Source organism: Myotis daubentonii, chromosome 15, assembly GCF_963259705.1.
Source record: "Myotis daubentonii chromosome 15, mMyoDau2.1, whole genome shotgun sequence".
Classification (NCBI taxonomy): Eukaryota; Metazoa; Chordata; class Mammalia; order Chiroptera; family Vespertilionidae; genus Myotis; species Myotis daubentonii.
The window spans coordinates 45161177-45179868 of NC_081854.1; the positions used below are offsets into that span (position 1 = coordinate 45161177).

General features: G+C 41.7%; 1 protein-coding gene across 10 annotated transcripts in view; it reads right to left on the reverse strand.

The window, feature by feature from the left end:
- Positions 1-3766: 3766 nt before the first annotated feature.
- The window catches only part of UTP4 (UTP4 small subunit processome component), a 30915-nt gene continuing 15989 nt past the window's right edge, over positions 3767-18692 (reverse strand). For 4 of the 10 annotated variants that reach the window (XM_059667638.1, XM_059667639.1, XM_059667640.1 and 1 more), the window contains exons 7-17: positions 18002-18173; positions 17798-17889; positions 17296-17392; positions 16484-16581; positions 14779-14901; positions 13996-14152; positions 11657-11763; positions 7889-7984; positions 6372-6557; positions 4832-4942; positions 3767-3988 (exon numbers count right to left, since the gene is read on the reverse strand). In XM_059667638.1, coding sequence (XP_059523621.1) covers positions 3872-3988; positions 4832-4942; positions 6372-6557; positions 7889-7984; positions 11657-11763; positions 13996-14152; positions 14779-14901; positions 16484-16581; positions 17296-17392; positions 17798-17889; positions 18002-18173 — 1356 coding nt within the window. In that variant the 3' untranslated portion in view covers positions 3767-3871. The remainder of the gene's footprint in view (positions 3989-4831; positions 4943-6371; positions 6558-7888; positions 7985-11656; positions 11764-13995; positions 14153-14778; positions 14902-16483; positions 16582-17295; positions 17393-17797; positions 17890-18001; positions 18174-18692) is intronic. The other 6 variants (XM_059667647.1, XM_059667637.1, XM_059667642.1 and 3 more) reach the window with 5 other exon arrangements.

Genomic DNA, 18692 nt, shown 5'->3' on the forward strand with positions numbered 1-18692 from the left:
TCATCTGTTGTTGGTACATAGCATATAGTAGGCACTCAATGTAGGTTGAGTTCTTTAACTCCCCGAAGACAAAGGACTGACACAAAGCTAGGCCTTACTAGCTTGGTCTGTGCTGTTCAATACAAAAGCCACTAGCCAAACATGGATATTTACATTAAAATAAAAAAATTCAGTTCCTTCATCATGTTAGCCACATTTTCAAGTGCTGAACAGCCACATGTGGCTAGTAACTATTTTATTGTACACTACGGATTCAGAACATTTCCACCACTACAGACAGTTGTGCCGATCTATATCATAAAATACCTTGAAATACGAACAAAAAAGACAACACCTTAGGAACAAACGTTCTGGATATGCACAAACATCCAAAACACATAAAAAATGAGCAATCTCAATAGTAAGTAGGCAAATGCAAAATAAAATATTAGTTTTCACCCATCAGATGGGCTAAAACGAAAATTTAGCACTACATTGGCAAGATGTAAGAAAATGAGTACGTTCAAACACTGTTGCTGGAAATACATCCACTCCCCAGGCAACTAAAAGTGAAAGAAAACGGGCACAGTGTGAGTTAGCAATTTCACTCCCAGGAATTAACCCTAGAGAAACCTCACTAGGTGGGCATTAGCAGACAATGGACTAGGCTGTTCACTGCAACACTCTATATGATTTACTCACAAGACTGCCCATCTAGAGCTAACTCAAGTGCTCATCCAGAGCAAGAAATGCTAAAATACCTTCCGTTATCAATGAAATGAAAAATCCTTTGTATACCGTGCCTGCTAATCATGATTGGGTCCCTACAGCCAAGAGACAGCGGGAGAATAACCATAAGAACACCATCCTGGCCTCTAACCAACCATTGTGTGACCATTGCAAAAAAGCCGCCTCTTCTCCTCTTAGTCTCCACTGCCATGAATATAAAAATGAGGCCAAGAAACACAAGGTTTCTTTCACAAACCTCTGCTTCCTTCCCATCCCTTCCTCCAACCAGAACAATTCTACTTTTATCTATATCATATATTGCAGTTCAAAAAGAAGTTCCATTTCAAGAAAGTTTTGATGCTTAAAAAAACACCCACACTAGATGGTCTCTAACTTTTTCCCAATATTCCAGTATAATTTTCTGTAATCTCCAAGGTGAAGGGTACATTAGCCATTCAGAAATCAGATTACTAACTACATGAAAAAACTGTTTTGTTGGCTTTTGAAGGGAGAGGGAGAGAGAGAGAGAAACATCAATGATGACAAAGAATCATTGATCAGCTACTTCCTGCACACCCCCTACTAGGGATCGAGCCCGCAACCCGGGCATGTGCCCTTGACTGAAATCGAACCCAGGATCCTTTAGTCCGCAGGCCGATGCTCTATCCACTGAGCCAAACTAGTTAGGGCAGAGAAAACTGTTTTTAAAGCATCTGAGTCAGGTCAGGAAAAAAAAAAAAAAGGCTTTTTCTAGGTATCAGATCAAAATTCTTCTGTGGAACCCAAATATGAGCTAGTCTGCAAAATGTCCGAAACAGAAACATAATGTGTTTCAGTTACACAATCCCCACAGTAAAAATCACCCCAAAACATGGGCACTGACGCGTCCTTTTAATACTGCTTTGCCTTTCCTTCCCCAAATTCCCTCACTTGCCCCAATCAGTTTCTGCTTCATTTGTATTCAAAGTTCTCTACTCAGGAAGAATTTCAAGGCTCAAAGCTCCTACTTCCCATACCATTTATGGAAATCCAAGTCTCTGGCTGGAAATGTTGCAAAGGAATGCTTTCTACTTTCAGAGGTTTTACTTCTTGACTCAGATGGTCTGTGGGCCCCTCTCTGTCAGAATGACACCCTCCAAGATCCACAAGGTTTCAGAATGTTTAAGGTTAAGTAAATCAAGCCATAAACTAGCCTCCAGTTAATAAAGAGTCTCTGAATTTATAGCTCTACAGTCAGTTAAAAGCAAGTGAGTTAATATTTAAGGCATCCTCGCCTCCCTCTGGTCACATTCAATGTAGACCAGTGACTTGAACTTTGGTTTCAACTACACAAAACACATAAAACATTTCTTAGACAAGGCAGGATCTTCTAGTCCACTGAAAGTTTGTAACACTCCAGTCAAATGCAGACGAGGAGAACATGCCACACTAAAGACATTTATTCAAGAGGAAAGTTACTTTACACAGAGGGCCTAGAATTTTGCATCTTATTTAAGTCAGCCCTGATTATTTATCACTGTAAACCATCTGAACAGGTAGGGCCGAGAAGTTGTGTCCATTATAAACCTTGTTGTTCCCTCTCAGCAAACGAACCTGAAATAGGCTGTCCTTTATGTTATAATGTATTGGGGCTTTCTTTCTCTCTCATTACCTATTAATTCTCCTCCCACACCTGTACTTTAAATTCTCACATTTTTTCTTTTCCAGACTCCATCTTAGCAAAATGTTTTTTCACCAGCTTTTTTACTCATGATGTCATCAGAACGCACATACTTCTCTGCCTATACCACAACCCTTCATGCCCCAAACAAACACACAAACAAAACCACACATACTGGGTTTCCGCAGGCATGCAACAGAATACACCCACTGAGATGGGAAAGAAATCTATCTGCTCAGTTCAGGTTAAGTATAGTTCTTCACTTTCTCATTTAAAAGATCACATTAAAACTAGTCAGTCAACACCCACAGGAATAACAATGTCAAAGACAGTAGACAAGGACAGAAAAGGTGAAATATATGACAGGCTTTCTGATTCCCACTTCCACTCCTACTGCTTAACAAAGTGCCCAATGTTTCCTGAACCTCTGAAACTGGCATATTAACTAACAAGTGAAAAGAGAGTTAATGGGACTGATACTCCAAAGCCCAGTTTTTTCCTTTTATTTTTTTTATTTTTTTTTAATATATTTTATTGATTTTTTACAGAGAGGAAGGGAGAGAGATAGTTAGAAACATCGATGAGAGAGAAACATCGATCAGCCGCCTCCTGCACATCTCCCACTGGGGATGTGCCCGCAACCCAGTTACATGCCCTTGACCGGAATCGAACCTGGGACCCCTCAGTCCGCAGGCCGACGCTCTATCCACTGAGCCAAACCGGTTTCGGCCCCAGTTTTTTCCTTTTAAATAATAAAATTAATACCCGGCAACCAAAGGCTTCTGCTTTTCAGATGGAGCACTGCCATTAAAATTCTCCCTTGAAACACGGGCTGATGATTGCCAATGGTAGACAGGCTATCTTGGATAAGCAAGCAGAGCTCCCTGGCCTCCAGGGCAATGTTGGGCAGGCCCCACACTTCAGCATGGGCTGCCGGCTGGAGGCTGGCAGACAGTGAAGGTCATCAGCACTCTAAAGCCTCAGGCATGTGTTAGGGAAGACAAGTTAATATTTTTTCTCCCAGAGATTATGGTCTGAAAGCACAAACGAGACTCTGAAAAAGCTGCATGAATTTGTAGCTACACAGAACATTATCCCAAGTACAAATACCTTGGTGTTTTCTTTTACTCTCATTCAATGAAGGGAAATTACTGCCCATTACTTTGAATGGTAACATTTATCCCTGACCAGTGTGGCTCAGTGGTTGAGCGTCACTTATGAACCAGGAGGTCCCGGTTCGATTCCTGGTCAGGGCACATGCCTGGGTTGTGGGCTTGATTCACAGTAGGGGGTGTGCAGGAGGCAGCCGATCAATGATTCTCTCTCACCATTGATGTTTCTCTCTCTCTCTCCCTTTCCTTCCTCTCCGATATCAATAAAAATATATGAATGATAACATTTATAATGACTCTAATTCTAAAGAATAACATTTTTTTATTAACATGATTTGTGAAAACACCTAGGGTAGAACAGTTCAAGGGAGGACACAGACAGTGCCCTGTTTTAGGTCCCAAATTTCTTCTTTTTGATGGGTGGTGGGAGTTGAGCGATGATGTCATCCAGGGGCCTTTCTACTGCCACCAGTGTTCTTTCATCCAAAAGATCCATGAATAGTAGAGGCTGTGGAGAGATGAGAATGACTCTAGCAGGAGTTAGGCTCCACTCACGCCTAGTCCTAAACAGAGGACCTAGAGCTAAACGGTTAATCTAGTTCAAGACTAGAGGGATGTAAATCTCTGACAGCCCTTCCTGCCCTAGGACTCAAAATGGATGAAAAGGCTGGAAACTTTTAACTGAGTTCACTCAAAAGATTTCAGCAAGGTTTTTCATGTTTCTCTGTACAGAAAATCTAATTTGTTAGAATCAGTGTTAAAACTGAGGGTTTGGAGCCCAAATTCTTGACAAACGACAAGTTACAAATGCATAAGAAGCTAATCATGCTTGAATAATTCACAGACCTTCCTCCCCTTAAAAAAAAATGCATGCAGGCCCCTAAGAAAATGCTTCAGGGCAGCCATGGAACCCCATCGGAGAGGCATAAATATGGAACTTCTAAAGTGGCACAAACAGATGTAATATCATAGGTTCAATGATATGTTTTCTATACAGTGAAAAGCCTAGCCCAGAAAAGAAAGTCATAATAGTCAATGACTTCCATTTGCTGTAAATTATCTTATGGAACATTCTCCAACTAGAGGTCAAATTTAAAGGCCAGCTTTACCACAAAGACCCCACCTCAGCTCCAACCTTATTCAGCACTACCTATGTATTTCATTTTGGTTAAGTGTGATGTGCCTCTAATCTATTAAAGCAAGAACAATGAAACAGACATAAGGAACACACATCCTCAGAAAGTTACTTGTCTCCCCAAATGAGGTCCTCTGCATGAAAAATGAAGGTGACATTTTGACAGCTTGTTACATTTGGATAATATCACAAGGAATGTTATACCAGATGCTTTACCTTATATCTCTTAGAAATTTTAAAGGCATGGGCTGTGCGCCTCCTGATGACATCTGATTCATTTGTGGGAGGAAGTGGATTGTACAGCAAGGTTTTGTCATTTGGAAGAGGCTAAAAGACAAAGATACACTGTTTAAGTCGTTTTTATTGGGCTTATACAGAACAATGGACCATAGTGATTTCAGGCAAACACTATCTCCCAACCATCATATACATTTTCTTCCTCCCTGACTCTCCTCACTTCAGGAAGACAGCTGTAGTCACTCTTCCTGCTGTACTGTAGGGGGGGGCGTATGAGGCGAAAGGAGCTTGGTACTCTGCCGGCAAGATCAAAGAGCCCAGCTGGGGCTTCCGCCAGTCTTGTCAGTAACACTGAGCGACAGGAATAAACTGGCATGTGCAGCAGGAGCTTAGCCCATGAAGGTTCTGCTTTCTACACTACCCCCAACCAGGTCATGGGCTGGCCCAGTGACTAAAGTTCTCCCCAGGAGAAACAGCAACACAACCACCTCCACTGATGTCACTGACACCTCAAGAGATGGCCTCTGGCCAAGCAAGTGATATTTCATCACTGACTTCTTTGGGAAATAGCTCTGCCCGCAACAGGAAGTGATGGACTTATCACCAATGCCTGGGAAAAAAATATGGGCCGATCTGGACTGAGTTACAAAGAGGCAAGCGAGTGGGAGAGGCCCTTCCTGTATCACTCAAATTGCAGAAGGCACTTGTCAGCCAGCTCTACTTCCCACACCCAGAGGACGCAGGGCCCATGAGAAGAGTTCCAGTGACACACCACCACGCACCCTCCTTGAGAGCCATCTGCTGCTTTCTCCATGTTCCTTCCACCCCCACCCTCAGATATACAACACTGTGTGTGTTGCTTGTAATCTAAGCCCAAAGTGCATTGCAGGCATGGCCACAGTTCTGTGCTCCCAGGAAAGAAAGTGCCTGCTCAGAAAAGACATACATTTGCAGTGAATCAAAACAACAGCTCGCAGAGGATGGAATCTAGAACTGAAAAAAATGCCCACCTAAATCATAGCTGGACTTTTTTTTTTAAGATCTTAACACCAACTCCTCAAGCCTGCAGACAGTGTCTGAGTACATACAGCCTAGGGACATATGTGGTCCAAACCACAGTCTGTATCTCCTTTGATGAAACCACATTATTCAGACACTCAGGGTACAAAGGTGGAAGTGATTTAGCCAAATCAATGGTTTTCCTTCCAATGAGGGTCACTTTCTGAATACTGACCTAATCACTTTCCCACTTAAGTTTATGTGGGCAAAACAAAGAAGTGGTTAAATTAGCAAAAACCAGTACACAAAGGCCCACTCCTTCCCTGGGAGCCTAAAGAATGTGGGAACAAAAATAAGGAATCTGCAAAACTAAAGGTTTCTCTCCTCCAAAGAATATAGCAGGAAAACTTTATTCTGATTCTCCTTCCTCTAATTTATTGTACCTTTTGCTTTTAGAACTTGCTGTTTCTTAAGTAAAGAAGATTCGGTGAGCGCAAGGGTGAAGAGGCAAAGAACTCACCAACGACTTGTCGATGATGCAGAACATGTAGGCATCGTGGAGAAGAATGTGCATTGGTCTCTTGGGATGAAAACTGATGTGTGTGATGGGCGTATCCCTTTGGAGCCAAAGGTAATGAAACCCCTGCTTCTGGATGGTCCGGCTCCACTCTGTATACTGTTTGTCTGGGATGCTATATTCAAATATCTGAGGAAGAATATTATATGGAAGGAATGCTGGCTCATATCCAGAAAGACCAGAAAATATCTATATAAATCTTGAATATGCCATGTTCAGCCTTATGCTTTCTCACTCTTTTTTTAATAAAAAAAATTTAAGGTAAATTACAGACTAAATAATTAAACAGAATAGAAAGGTTTATAATGAAAAGTCACCCTGTAATCTTTACATCTCTTCTCCCCAAGACAAAAGTAGCCTGCTATTTTTCTTGTTAACATCTTTTCAGATATTTTATGCATACAAGACCCACAATGACTCACATCAATATAAGTCACTCATGCCCCTTTGCAAAGCCCCTTTGAAGAACACTCACTTTTTGGATGTACATGATTTACTTATCTAGTCTGTTTAATAGACATTTAGATTATTTCTAATCTTTGGCTACAACAAACAAGGCTGCAATGATTATCTCTGTATCAATGTCCTTCTGTACAACTGAAATCATATTATCTGTAGGAAGAACTTTTAGAATGGGAACTTCAAATCAAAGATTATGTGCATTAAAATTTTTTATAGATATTGCCAAAATGTTCTCTAAAGAAGTCATACTAATTTCAGCAATGTATGAAGTGCTGTTTCCCTATACTCACACCATGTGTATTATCACCTTTATTGATCTTTGCTAATCTACCAGGTACATAAACCTCTCCCACCAGTTTTAATGACTGAAGAACTTATGGGACCAACTGCCAGTAAAAGGAATCAGGTGGACATGGTCCTTATATGTGACAAAGGAGGTGGCTTCACTAATCTTTCAGTCTTTGGTTAAGGACACAGATCTATGAAACTGAAAAGAGAGATTTCATTTTTTTTTTTTTGGCTAGAATGTATATGTGTGTGCATGTGTGAGTGTAAAAACTACTAATCAAAGTAGTACACACCATTTGCCTGGAAGTCTACTTAAATGTGCTTCACGGATCACATTTAAATCTTTCCAGTGAGGAAAGATTTTCAGATGAAGTCAGGATAATTTCAGAGTATGTTCTATAGCTCAGGTATTTTATAGATCTTTTTAAAATGACAATCTTCTCACAACTTAGTATGGGAAAAAGCAGTAAGCTAAGCACTAATTTTGGCTGATATTAGGTACCCGATTTCCTCACCTGCAAAAGTGAAGGTTAATTATATTATTTTTTAGTCACTTTCAACTCTCTAACACCAGAGTCAATGTTCTCTCCAGTCTAAAAGGACCTTTATATCATCCAGCACTTTCAAAGAAAAAGTCTTCCAAAATTATCATCTCAGCTTCTAAGTCACCAAGCAGCAAAAAGGAATTGGAAAGCACCAGAATCTCTCACCTGCTGGTCAGAATGAGCGATGACCAGGTTGTTGGTTTTGGGGGCTATGGCCAGAGCAGTCACAGGGAAATTGTAAGCAGGAACCGTGCAGTGAAGCTGGGAAGAAGCAGAAACAAAAGGCAACTCTATGTGATACCGGCACCCAGGAAAGACGGGATGGTCTAAGTCAGTTGTTTTTAAACAGCATTCCTTGGAACTCAAAGGGTCCTATGGAAGTTCCCATGACAGGCATTTCTCCAAACAGTACAATTTAATCTCATTAAAAAAAACACCATGTTTAACTGCTTACAAAACTGACAACATTTGCAAAGTAAAGCTTTCCCTGCTGGCTTGATATCAACGTAAACTGATCATAAACATGTCATTAAACAGGGAATCTACATATCCACGCTGGATTTAAAAAATCAATGCTGCCCTGGGCAGTGGTTAGAGCATCGGCCCATGCACAGAAGGGTCGCGGGTTCGAGTCCCAATCAAGAGAATCTGGGTTGCAGGTTTGATCCTCAGCCCAAGTTGGGGCGAGTGTGGGAGGCAACCAGTTGATGTGTCTCTCTCACATTGATGTTTCTCTCTCCTTCTACTCCCTTGGGAAAGCAATGGAAAAATATCCTCTGTAAGAATTAACAACAAAAAAGAAGGAAATCGGAGAGAACCAAGATGGCGGCATAGGTTAACGCCGGAGTTTGCTGCTTTGAACAACTACTTCAAAAGTGAAACCAAAAAACGGAAGGGACATCACCCAGAACCACAGGGGCGCTGGCTGAGTGGAAGTCCTACAACTAGGAGGAAAGAGAAACGCATACGGACACTCAGAGGAGGCGCAGTGGTGAAGTCAAATTCTGAGGTGCGGAGTGCGCGGAGCGGGCTGGCGGCGGAGGGCGTGGTTGTTGTTTTCAATCGGGAGGGAGTCGCAGACTCTGAGCTCCAGATCCGGGCGAGTCTTTAGGGACCCAGACTCAGGCGGGAGAAGCGGGACTGTCTGGCTTCGGTCAGAGCGAGTGCAGCTTTCTCTCCGAGCTTTGCAGCGGGTGCTGGGACTCAGAGAGGCAGAGCCCCTTGGGACAGGACTGAGAGCCGCCATAACTGCTCTCTCCGGCCCACGCTGTTGATCCTGTTCGACCCGCCCTGCCCAAGCCCTGCACAGAGGCATTTGCCAGATAGCCTCAGGCAAAGGCTAGATTAGCACCTCCCTAGAGGACAGAAGTTCTCTCACTGCTGACACAGCTGAATCTCATAGCCACTTGGCCTGGAGGTCAAACCCTCCCTGGAATTAGCTACAGCAATCAAGATTTATCTATAAGACTGCGAACAAAGACCACTAGGGGGTGCACCAAGGAAGCATAACAAAATGCGGAGACAAAGAAACAGGACAAAATTGTCAATGGAAGAAATAGAGTTCAGAACCACACTTTTAAGGTCTCTCAAGAACTGTTTAGAAGCTGCCGATAAACTTAATGAGATCTACACGAAAACTAATAAGACCCTCGATCTTATATTGGGGAACCAACTAGAAATTAAGCACACACGGACTGAAATAACGAATATTATACAGACGCCCGACAGCAGACCAGAGGAGCGCAAGAATCAAGTCAATGATTTGAAATGCGAGGAAGCAAAAAACATCCAACCGGAAAAGCAAAATGAAAAAAGAATCCAAAAATGCGAGGATAGTGTAAGGAGCCTCTGGGACAGCTTCAAGCGTACCAACATCAGAATTATAGGGGTGCCAGAAGATGAGAGAGAGCAAGATATTGAAAACCTATTTGAAGAAATAATGACAGAAAACTTCCCCCACCTGGTGAAAGAAATGGACTTACAGGTCCAAGAAGCGCGGAGAACCCCAAACAAAAGGAATCCAAAGAGGACCACACCAAGACACATCATAATTAAAATGCCAAGAGCAAAAGATAAAGAGAGAATCTTAAAAACAGCAAGAGAAAGAAACTCAGTTACCTACAAGGGAATACCCATACGACTGTCAGCTGATTTCTCAACAGAAACTTTGCAGGCCAGAAGGGAGTGGCAAGAAATATTCAAAGTGATGACTACCAAGAACCTACAACCAAGATTACTTTATCCAGCAAAGCTATCATTCAGAATTGAAGGTCAGATAAAGAGCTTCACAGATAAGGAAAAGCTAAAGGAGTTCATCACCACCAAACCAGGATTATATGAAATGCTGAAAGGTATCCTTTAAGAAGAGGAAGAGGAAGAAAAAGGTAAAGATACAAATTATGAACAACAAATATGCATCTATCAACAAGTGAATCTAAGAATCAAGTGAATAAATAATCTGATGAACAGAATGAACTGTTGATTATAATAGAATCAGGGACATAGAAAGGGAATGGACTGACTATTCTTGGGGGGGAAAGGGGTGTGGGAGATGTGGGAAGAGACTGGACAAAAATCATGCACCTATGGATGAGGACAGTGGGTGGGGAGTGAGGGCGGAGGGTAGGGCGGGAACTGGGAGGAGGGGAGTTATGGGGGGGAAAAAAAAGGAACAAATGTAATAATATGAACAATAAAGATTTAATTTAAAAAAAAAATAAAAAAAAATAAAAAAAAAAGAAAAAAAAAAGAAAGAAGGAAATCAATGCCTAGGCACGGACATTTACGTACAATTGCAAGGCGTGTGCACCACTACAGGACAGTCTTAAATGTGAGGGGGTGGGCCGTGGGGGAAGGCCCCGACCCTGACCAATTGCCCTACAGATGGTGAGTAGCCGCCGGCAGGCCCTGATCGCCTGATTGGGGCTGGGCTGTGCTGGGGAACTGGGGGTGGGTGGTGACAGGGACAAAGGTGAGAATGCGGGGTATCCGCCAGCTCACTCTCACTCCCCCTGCTACCCTCCACCAGGGCACCAGGACACCAGGACTCGCATGCTGGGGAAACCCATGCACTCAGGTGTCAGGTGCCCACGAGGAGCCCGCCCCACACCCGCAGAGGCCGGTCGGGCTCCCCATGGGTTAGCGCAGGAGCTGCTCTGTGAGGCTGGCCTGGAGAGAGCATGCTGCTCGCCTGGCTTCCATGCGGTGCTGCTGGGCAGCCCAGAGGCCCACACTGTGCCCCAGCCCATGGCATCCAGCCACGCTCACCACATTTCCACATGGGAACTCGGCACTGTGACTCAGGCAGAGGGGGGCACGCAGGGGCCAGGTGCTGCCCAGGGCCCAGAGGTCAGCTTCAATCATTGGCCAGGCCTAGGGACCACACCCGTGTACAAATTTCATGCACTGGGCCTCTAGTTGTTCTATAAACTTAATGCTTATCCCAAGTTTTGGGTGGTTCTTATCTGACTTTTATGATGAAGATTTGTAAGGGACCACTAGTGCTTCAATGAGTGAACGACAATATCACTGCTGATTCATGAAAAATGTTTTCCTGCTATTCCTTTGTTAAATTTCTGGTTCTGTTTAATTTAAAACATACCTTGAGATTACAGGGCAAACTATTAAAACGAAATTGTTACTACCTGTGACTATTCACCTTGGTAAATAAAAAATTTCCTCTCCAAAATACAGAAATAACCTAGATGTTGACTCATCACCCATAAATCCTTAATTTCAAATTTCTGTGCACGACTGGCTTCCCACTGACTCATTTTAATATGGTAGATTATAGCTTTTAGATTCCAAACAAGTAAAACAGGGAAACTTCTTGTTTTAAAAAAAAAAGCCTAGTAATTTTCCAGGTCATATCAGTGAGTCTTAAAACTGCAGGGCTAACTTCTTTTGTTTGCTGCTACTAAACCCAAAGCTCACCTTTAGACGTTTCACATTGTACACATGGACTCCAGCACTGGTGCCAGATGCAGCTAACCAATTCCCATCTGGACTGACTGCCAAAAGACACATGGATTCCACTGTCCCTGTGAGGACAGAACAACAGTTAAGTCTGAATTTAATGTCCACAGGCAGCCCTGCTTTGATGATGGCAAAAGCCAGTAAGACCCTCAGTTTGAAATTGCTAATGGGATTTCTTTTTTAAAAATACATTTTTATTGATTTCAGAGAGAGGAAGAAAAAGATAGAAACATCAATGATGAGAGAAAAATCACTGATCGGCTGCCTCCTGCACATCCCACACTGGGGATTGAGCCCACAACCTGGGCATGTGCCCTGACCAGAATCGAACCATGATCTCCTGGTTCATAGGTGGACACTCAACCATTGAGCCATATAGGCTGGGGATTAGGATAATTTCTTGATAATTCTGCAAATAAGTTCTAGATAAGTTAATCTATATTCACTTAATAACCACTCTTCATATAAAGAGGAGCCTGAGAGATAAACATGAAGGCATCACTTGATCAGGCCTGAATGAGACACTGCCTACCATAGGAAACTTTGTTTTAAAATCCTTCTCTACCAAGTAGTTTTTTTAAAATGTTTTTTTATTGATTTCAGAGAGGAAAGGAGAGGGAGAAAGATAGACACATCAGTGATGAGAGATAATCATTCATCAGCTGCCTCCTGCACACCCCCCACTAGGGATTGAGCCTGCAACCTAAGCATGTGCCCTTGACCAGAAATGAACCCAGGACCCTTCAGTCCACAGGCCGACGCTCTATCCACTAAGCCAAACTGGCTAGGACTCTACCAAATAGTTTTTAATCAAAGTTAGGGACAAATAGCCAATTCAATAGGCTTGAAGCATATCTTAAATTTCTTGAGCTGCTTGCTATATATTTAGCACTAAGGGAGCATGGGCACATATGAGCCATCTTTGTCATCAAAAGATTTTAAACCAATCTGGCAACATAAAGACTCATGTGGGATAAAAATCAGACAGTGATGCTATCTGCCAAAATACATGCTGCTACAACACCCCCAAACGATGAAAAAGCTCTAAAGCAAGGCATAAGCCAGATGCTAAAGGATGGGTGAGGTAGGTAGAAAAAGACGAAGAACAACGTGAGCTAAGTAACAAGAACTGAAATACACAGGTTTGAAGGCTGTGAAGAAACCAGCTTGACTCTAAGGGGGAAGTGAGATGAGAGAGAATAAAAGTGTGTGTATGATGCAGAGCCTAATTTTAAGGGATGCTAAATGCAAGATAAAGAGTCTAAGTTTTATAATAAAAACATACAGGTACTCAATAAAAACTGGCAGTTTACTTTATCTGATTACTATCTTATGGGTTTCTTTTCCTGCATGCTTCTGAAGCAGCTTATGAACAGTGAGAGTTTAAGTTAAAAGAGTTGACTTTTGTCCTGGCCGGTGTGGCTCAGTTGGTTGAGCGTTGTCCTGTGCACCAAGTGATGGCTGGTTTGATTCCCGGTCAGGGCACATGCCCAGATTGCAGACTTGATCCCTGGTAGGGGGCATGCAGTAGGTAGCCGATCGATGTTTCACTTTTACATCAATGTTTTTCTTTCTCTCTCCCTCTCTCTCTAAAAAATCAATAAAAATATTAAAGAAAAAAAAGAGTTGACTTTCCACGCTGAATGGAGTCTAAATGACAGTGAAGCTGCTATAATCCAGGGTGAGGAAGAAGGGAAAAGGCCCATGGGAAGTATCCAAGAAAACTACCAGCTTAAATTAAGCTGGGTGACTAAATCCTCAATAATTAACTCAACAAGTTAACTACAGAATCACTTATTCGTGCATACTCATTCATGTTCTCAAAGAACAGGGAAAAACAGTCATGAACTTTATATGACAGGTAATGAAACTGTATGTGTAAGTTCATCTTTATAAAAACAACCAAAAAATTAACATGTCTATAAAATGCATACTATCTACACACACACTGGAATATACAAACATATTAACAGTAGTCAGGATTATAAATTATTTTAACGTTCTTGTTGCCCTGCTAACAAAAACTCTTCTAGGGGTGATGAAACTTCTCTGGCCCCAAATAAGGAATCAAAAGCCCAGTGAGAAAAGAGTAGGTGTGAGGAATATTTCACATCTCATCAACGTTTTTATTTGCCAGATATCTCCTCCTACTTTAAATTGCAAACATGTGAGTGAATGTACTTGCAGGGTGGAGAAGAGTATTAGTGAATACCCCACAATGAATAAGGTTTAAAAGGAAAAAATAGATACATCAGAGGCTGACAACTCTCTCCTATGGCCAGTTACCAAATTCCTACCTGACTGAGCCTGAAAAGTATGCAGGTGCTTGAAGCTTCCTTCCAACAGCCGAATGATATGCAGAGACCCTTGATTTGAAGCCACAAAGAGCTTTGTTGAATCTTCAGAAAACAAAATCTGAACAGCAGAGCGAAGGAACGCTGGCATTTTGGAAACCTTGGGGTGAACCAGTAGTAAAAAACCAGTAAGAGAGAGAAGTGAGACCTAGAGGCCATCAATAATAATCACAGCCAGCCTTAAGTTACATTAATGCTTCCTGTATCTAAGGCAGGGGTGGGCAAACTTTTTGACTCAAGGGCCACAATGGGTTCTTAAACTGGACCAGAGGGCCAGAACAAAAGCATGGATGGAGTTTTTGTGTGAACGAATACATGTTAACACTGCTGCTGGTGAAGGAGCGGAAGGGAGAGCAAGAGAACCCTCTGCTCTTTCGGCTCCGCGGGCCGGATAGAACAGCCGAACGGGCCAGATTCGGCCCACGGCTGGTCAAAGGAAGCCAACTGATGAAGGGTCTGGGACACTGACATGTCTAACGTAATCTATACATCCCTGCCTCCTTTATCTCTTCAAAAGCCTAAACTTCACTGCCACTTTCTGGCATTTCCCTACTCTTTCAAAAACAAAAGCAAATCAAAGTGGAAAAAATAAAACACTTTTTTTGTAACAGCTGTCTCCAAATACCTTTCACTGAGTAAGGATTCATATCCAGTGCATTCCCACTTCACACAAAATTCACTTATGAATTTTCTTCTTGTTCAACCAGACACTGGGTTATCACTTACCCTGTGGAGGCTTATGTTGTTGTGTTCATAATTCAACCGACAGAGAAAAAACCGAGAAGCTGTGGAATATGCTATCCAACTTCCACATGGGGATACACAGCTGCAAATAATGTTCTCGGGACCCTGCAATGTTAGGAATCAGATGAATGTTCAAGTAAAACTTCAGACAACGAGGTTCACTGTGACATGAATCCCCAAGCTGCCGTCACTCTGGACGTGCCCACAAACACCTACACATAACCCTGACAGTTATATACTCTGTGTCACTATGATTATGTCAGCAGTAGAGTACCTAAATGGCGTGGCTTTGGTTTCCAAGAGCTGAGGTCTATGAATGAGCTAAATACTAGTCATCTCAGCCCTTGTGTACATCACAGGTAGCTTCGAACTAAACCCTACCATTAGAAACCCCAGCAGAGAGGCACTTCCTGCAGGAAAGCTTTGGAGGCAAGGTGACTGGGAGCATTGATTTTATTTGTTTTAGGACAGTCTACTGTAAAGATCTCTAAGAAGACCTGTCCTATAACGGAGCATGTCCTATAACACCAAAGGCTGCAGATTGGATTCCCAGTCAGGGCACATACCCAGGGTACAGGTTTGATTTGATCCCCTGTTGGGGTGCATATGGGAGGCAAATGATCAATGTTTCTCACATCTATGTTTCTGTTTCTCTATCTCTTCCTCTCTGTCTTAAAAAAAAAACTTTAATAAAAACATATCCTGGGGTGAGGATTAAATAAAACGGGGGGCCTCTAAGAAATAGTAAGTGAAAAAATTTGCAGAACAAAGGAAAAATGTGTAACATTTATATACTTCAAAAAACTCACGAAACATATCTAAATGTATGAAAATATGTATGTACCACATACTCTCTCACACAAAGAAGATCTGGAAGGATATATTACAGCTAACCAATTAACAATTATTTCAGGAAATGGGAAGAGAATTAAAGAAGTGGATGAGGAAATAAACTATCAATATTGCTTGAATTTTTTACAGTAAGACTGTATTCACAAATATTTGTGTAATTAAAGGTTTTTTTAAAGAACACAAAGAAGTTTGCATAGTAGATTCCCATTATTGTAAAAAGAAAGGGCATATGCACAAATGGGTGGAAATTTTTTTCTGGAAGGATATACAAGAAACTATTGGCAGTGATTATCTCTGGAGACGAGGCCCAGAGATTTGGGTTTAAGAAGGGAGTTCAGTCCTAGCTGGTTTGGTTTAGTGGATAGAGTGCTGGCCTGCGGATTGAAGGGTCCCAGGTTCGATTCCAGTAGAGGGCACATGCCCGGGTTGTGGGCTCAATCCCCAGTAGGGGGCGTACAGGAGGCAGCCAATCAATGAATCTCTCTCATCGTTGATGTTTGTACCTTCCTCTCTGAATTTAATAAAAAAATATTTTAAAAAAGGGAGCTCATCTTTCATTGCAAACTCTTTTGTACCATTTGAATTTTTTTTAAAAAGCATATTATTTTCATAATAATACAAAAAAATAAAACCAATTTCCTGTATTCATCCACCCAATAAATTCTAAATGTCCAACATATAATCACGGGAAATCCAGTTCTGTTTACATAGTATTTCATTCAAATAATTTTAGATTTTATACAGTTAGTGATGTCAACTAAGTAATCCTCAAAATTCAGCAGAAGAAAATGCTCTGGATTTTAGAGACTGTACACATACAGTTAAACTTCCTTACCTTTGTTTTGAGGTGCAGTAAATGATCTGCATCTTTAGAGAGTGGAAGGGTATCCCCATGTTTTCCTGGAACAAGAAATTTCCCTGAGGTTTTTCCTCCTCAAAGAAAGGTTATTTGTATATATTTTTTCTTCTAAAAAGTCATTCCTGGATAGAATGGAATCTCTGCCAATGACAAATCAGGAAACTACCTTCATAAGCCTACCATTTTCTGGGGAAAGCAGTGAACATTCTCTTCTCTTTGGGTGCCCTCCATGGCCTATGGCACATCACTAATTTGCTGAAGCTCAACACCACAGCCAGGCATGTAGGTGGGTGAAAGTGGAGTTTGTGGTTCATGTGGCCTCAACTTCATTTGCTCATTTTGGAAACTTATTCCAGTACAAACATAGTCGAATATAAAACAACAGAACCTAAACATTTCCTTACAGGTCACACAAAAGGCCACTAGGCTGTCACCCTAGTAAGATCCGTGTGACCTCCTGGAAGGGATGTCACTAACCAGTATTAAATCCTGCCATTTTTCAACATCCTATTTTGATCCCAATCAAGCCAGAGCAAACGATTCCACAACCTTCACACCCACTACATCCTGCTACCACCACCCTTTCTACCATATAGAACTGTACACTTTTAACAGAGCTAACACTCAGAAGAACTCCTTTGCTCCATCTAGTGGATGGGAAACCATGAGTTCCAATGGGCACAGAAAAATCTACTTCCATTTTTCCATAAGCAGAGTATCAATTGCAATTCTAATTTTTGGTTTCTCTCTTCAGTTTTTTTCCTAGAAAAGTCTTGCTCCCATCTTACCTGTTGCAACTGTAGATCCAAGTCGCCAAAGATCCAAGTGATGAGAAAACTGGAAGAGGAGAAGCTGTCTCTTTTTTGAACAGGAAATGAGACGTCGCTGTATCCAAGAATCGAAAAGTGACAAGTAGGTCGGGGTCATCTACTGTCTCAGTACGAGATACAGCAGCAGCATCTTAGCACATTTTTTACTGCTAAAATCCATCTGCCTGATAAATATTCCCCATATAATACCATATTCCAGGCACTGTCCTAGGGTCTAAGAACACACTAGTAAATAAAAGCATACCTACCACTCTCCAGCTCAGTCTAAAGGGTTGACACAGAATTAAACAAGCAATTACATTAAGTGTGCTAAGAACTGTAACATGGCTAAGCACAGTATGTAACAAAAAAAGCACCGAAGTCTTACAGATTTGCTCAGAAGTGTGAGCTATGCTCAGAGTGTTGTAGGACAGGGGAATGGAAAAATGAGGATAGTGGGGGGTTAGGGGATGATACTCACATGGGGAAAAGTGATTTTTCGGAGAGCAGCATCATAATTCTTTACCTCCACTTTCTCCATGAGAGGACGAATGACTAAGTGGGTGTCAGTGCCTGGGCGGGAGGGAGGGAGAAGGGAGAAGACATCAGAATTAGAAAATGTCCTGCATGAAAACAAGCAGAGCTGGGCAGAGTAAAGCAGCAGCTGGCTGAGAGCAGAACCCACCTCCAGATATCAGTGCTGTCGGGCTGTGGGCCACGGTTCGCACGTCGTGAGTGTGATGCTGGAATGGCTTTGTCCGCACCCACTGCTTCTCGCTGCTGTTGGAAGTCACAGAGACCAGCTGAAAATGGAATACTGTCCCCTCGGCTGTGCCCACCACGAAACTGTCTTCTTGCTGAGAAATTAAATCATCGAGGTACATTTGAGCAAAACAGGGCCCACTTTGAAAAAGATTTCCTGAGGTTGTCTATCTGGGCAGCTTAAGGGAAAACATATGCCCAGAATTGGAAGGTCAATTCCAAGATAGGAGCAAGCTCACTCATATATAATAACACACCCCTACTGGCACAATTAACAACATGTACCTCAACCAGTTACAGAGCTTTCATATATACAAACTAGACCTCATTAGAAATTCAATACAAAAGATAAAACATCTAATAAATTTAACAAGAAATGTGCTAGGCCTATAAAAGAAAAAAATTTAAGTCCTCCTTAAAGGACATAAAAGATGACCTAAACAAAGAAATCCATACCATATTCTTGAATGAGAGTATTTAACATGATAAAAATATTGATGATTGTTAAGTAAATTTTTAAGTTTTATATAATCCAATAAAAATACTGATAGTCTATACCTGGAATGAAAAAAGTTATTTCTTAAATTCATATAGAATAAACAAAAAAACTTAAA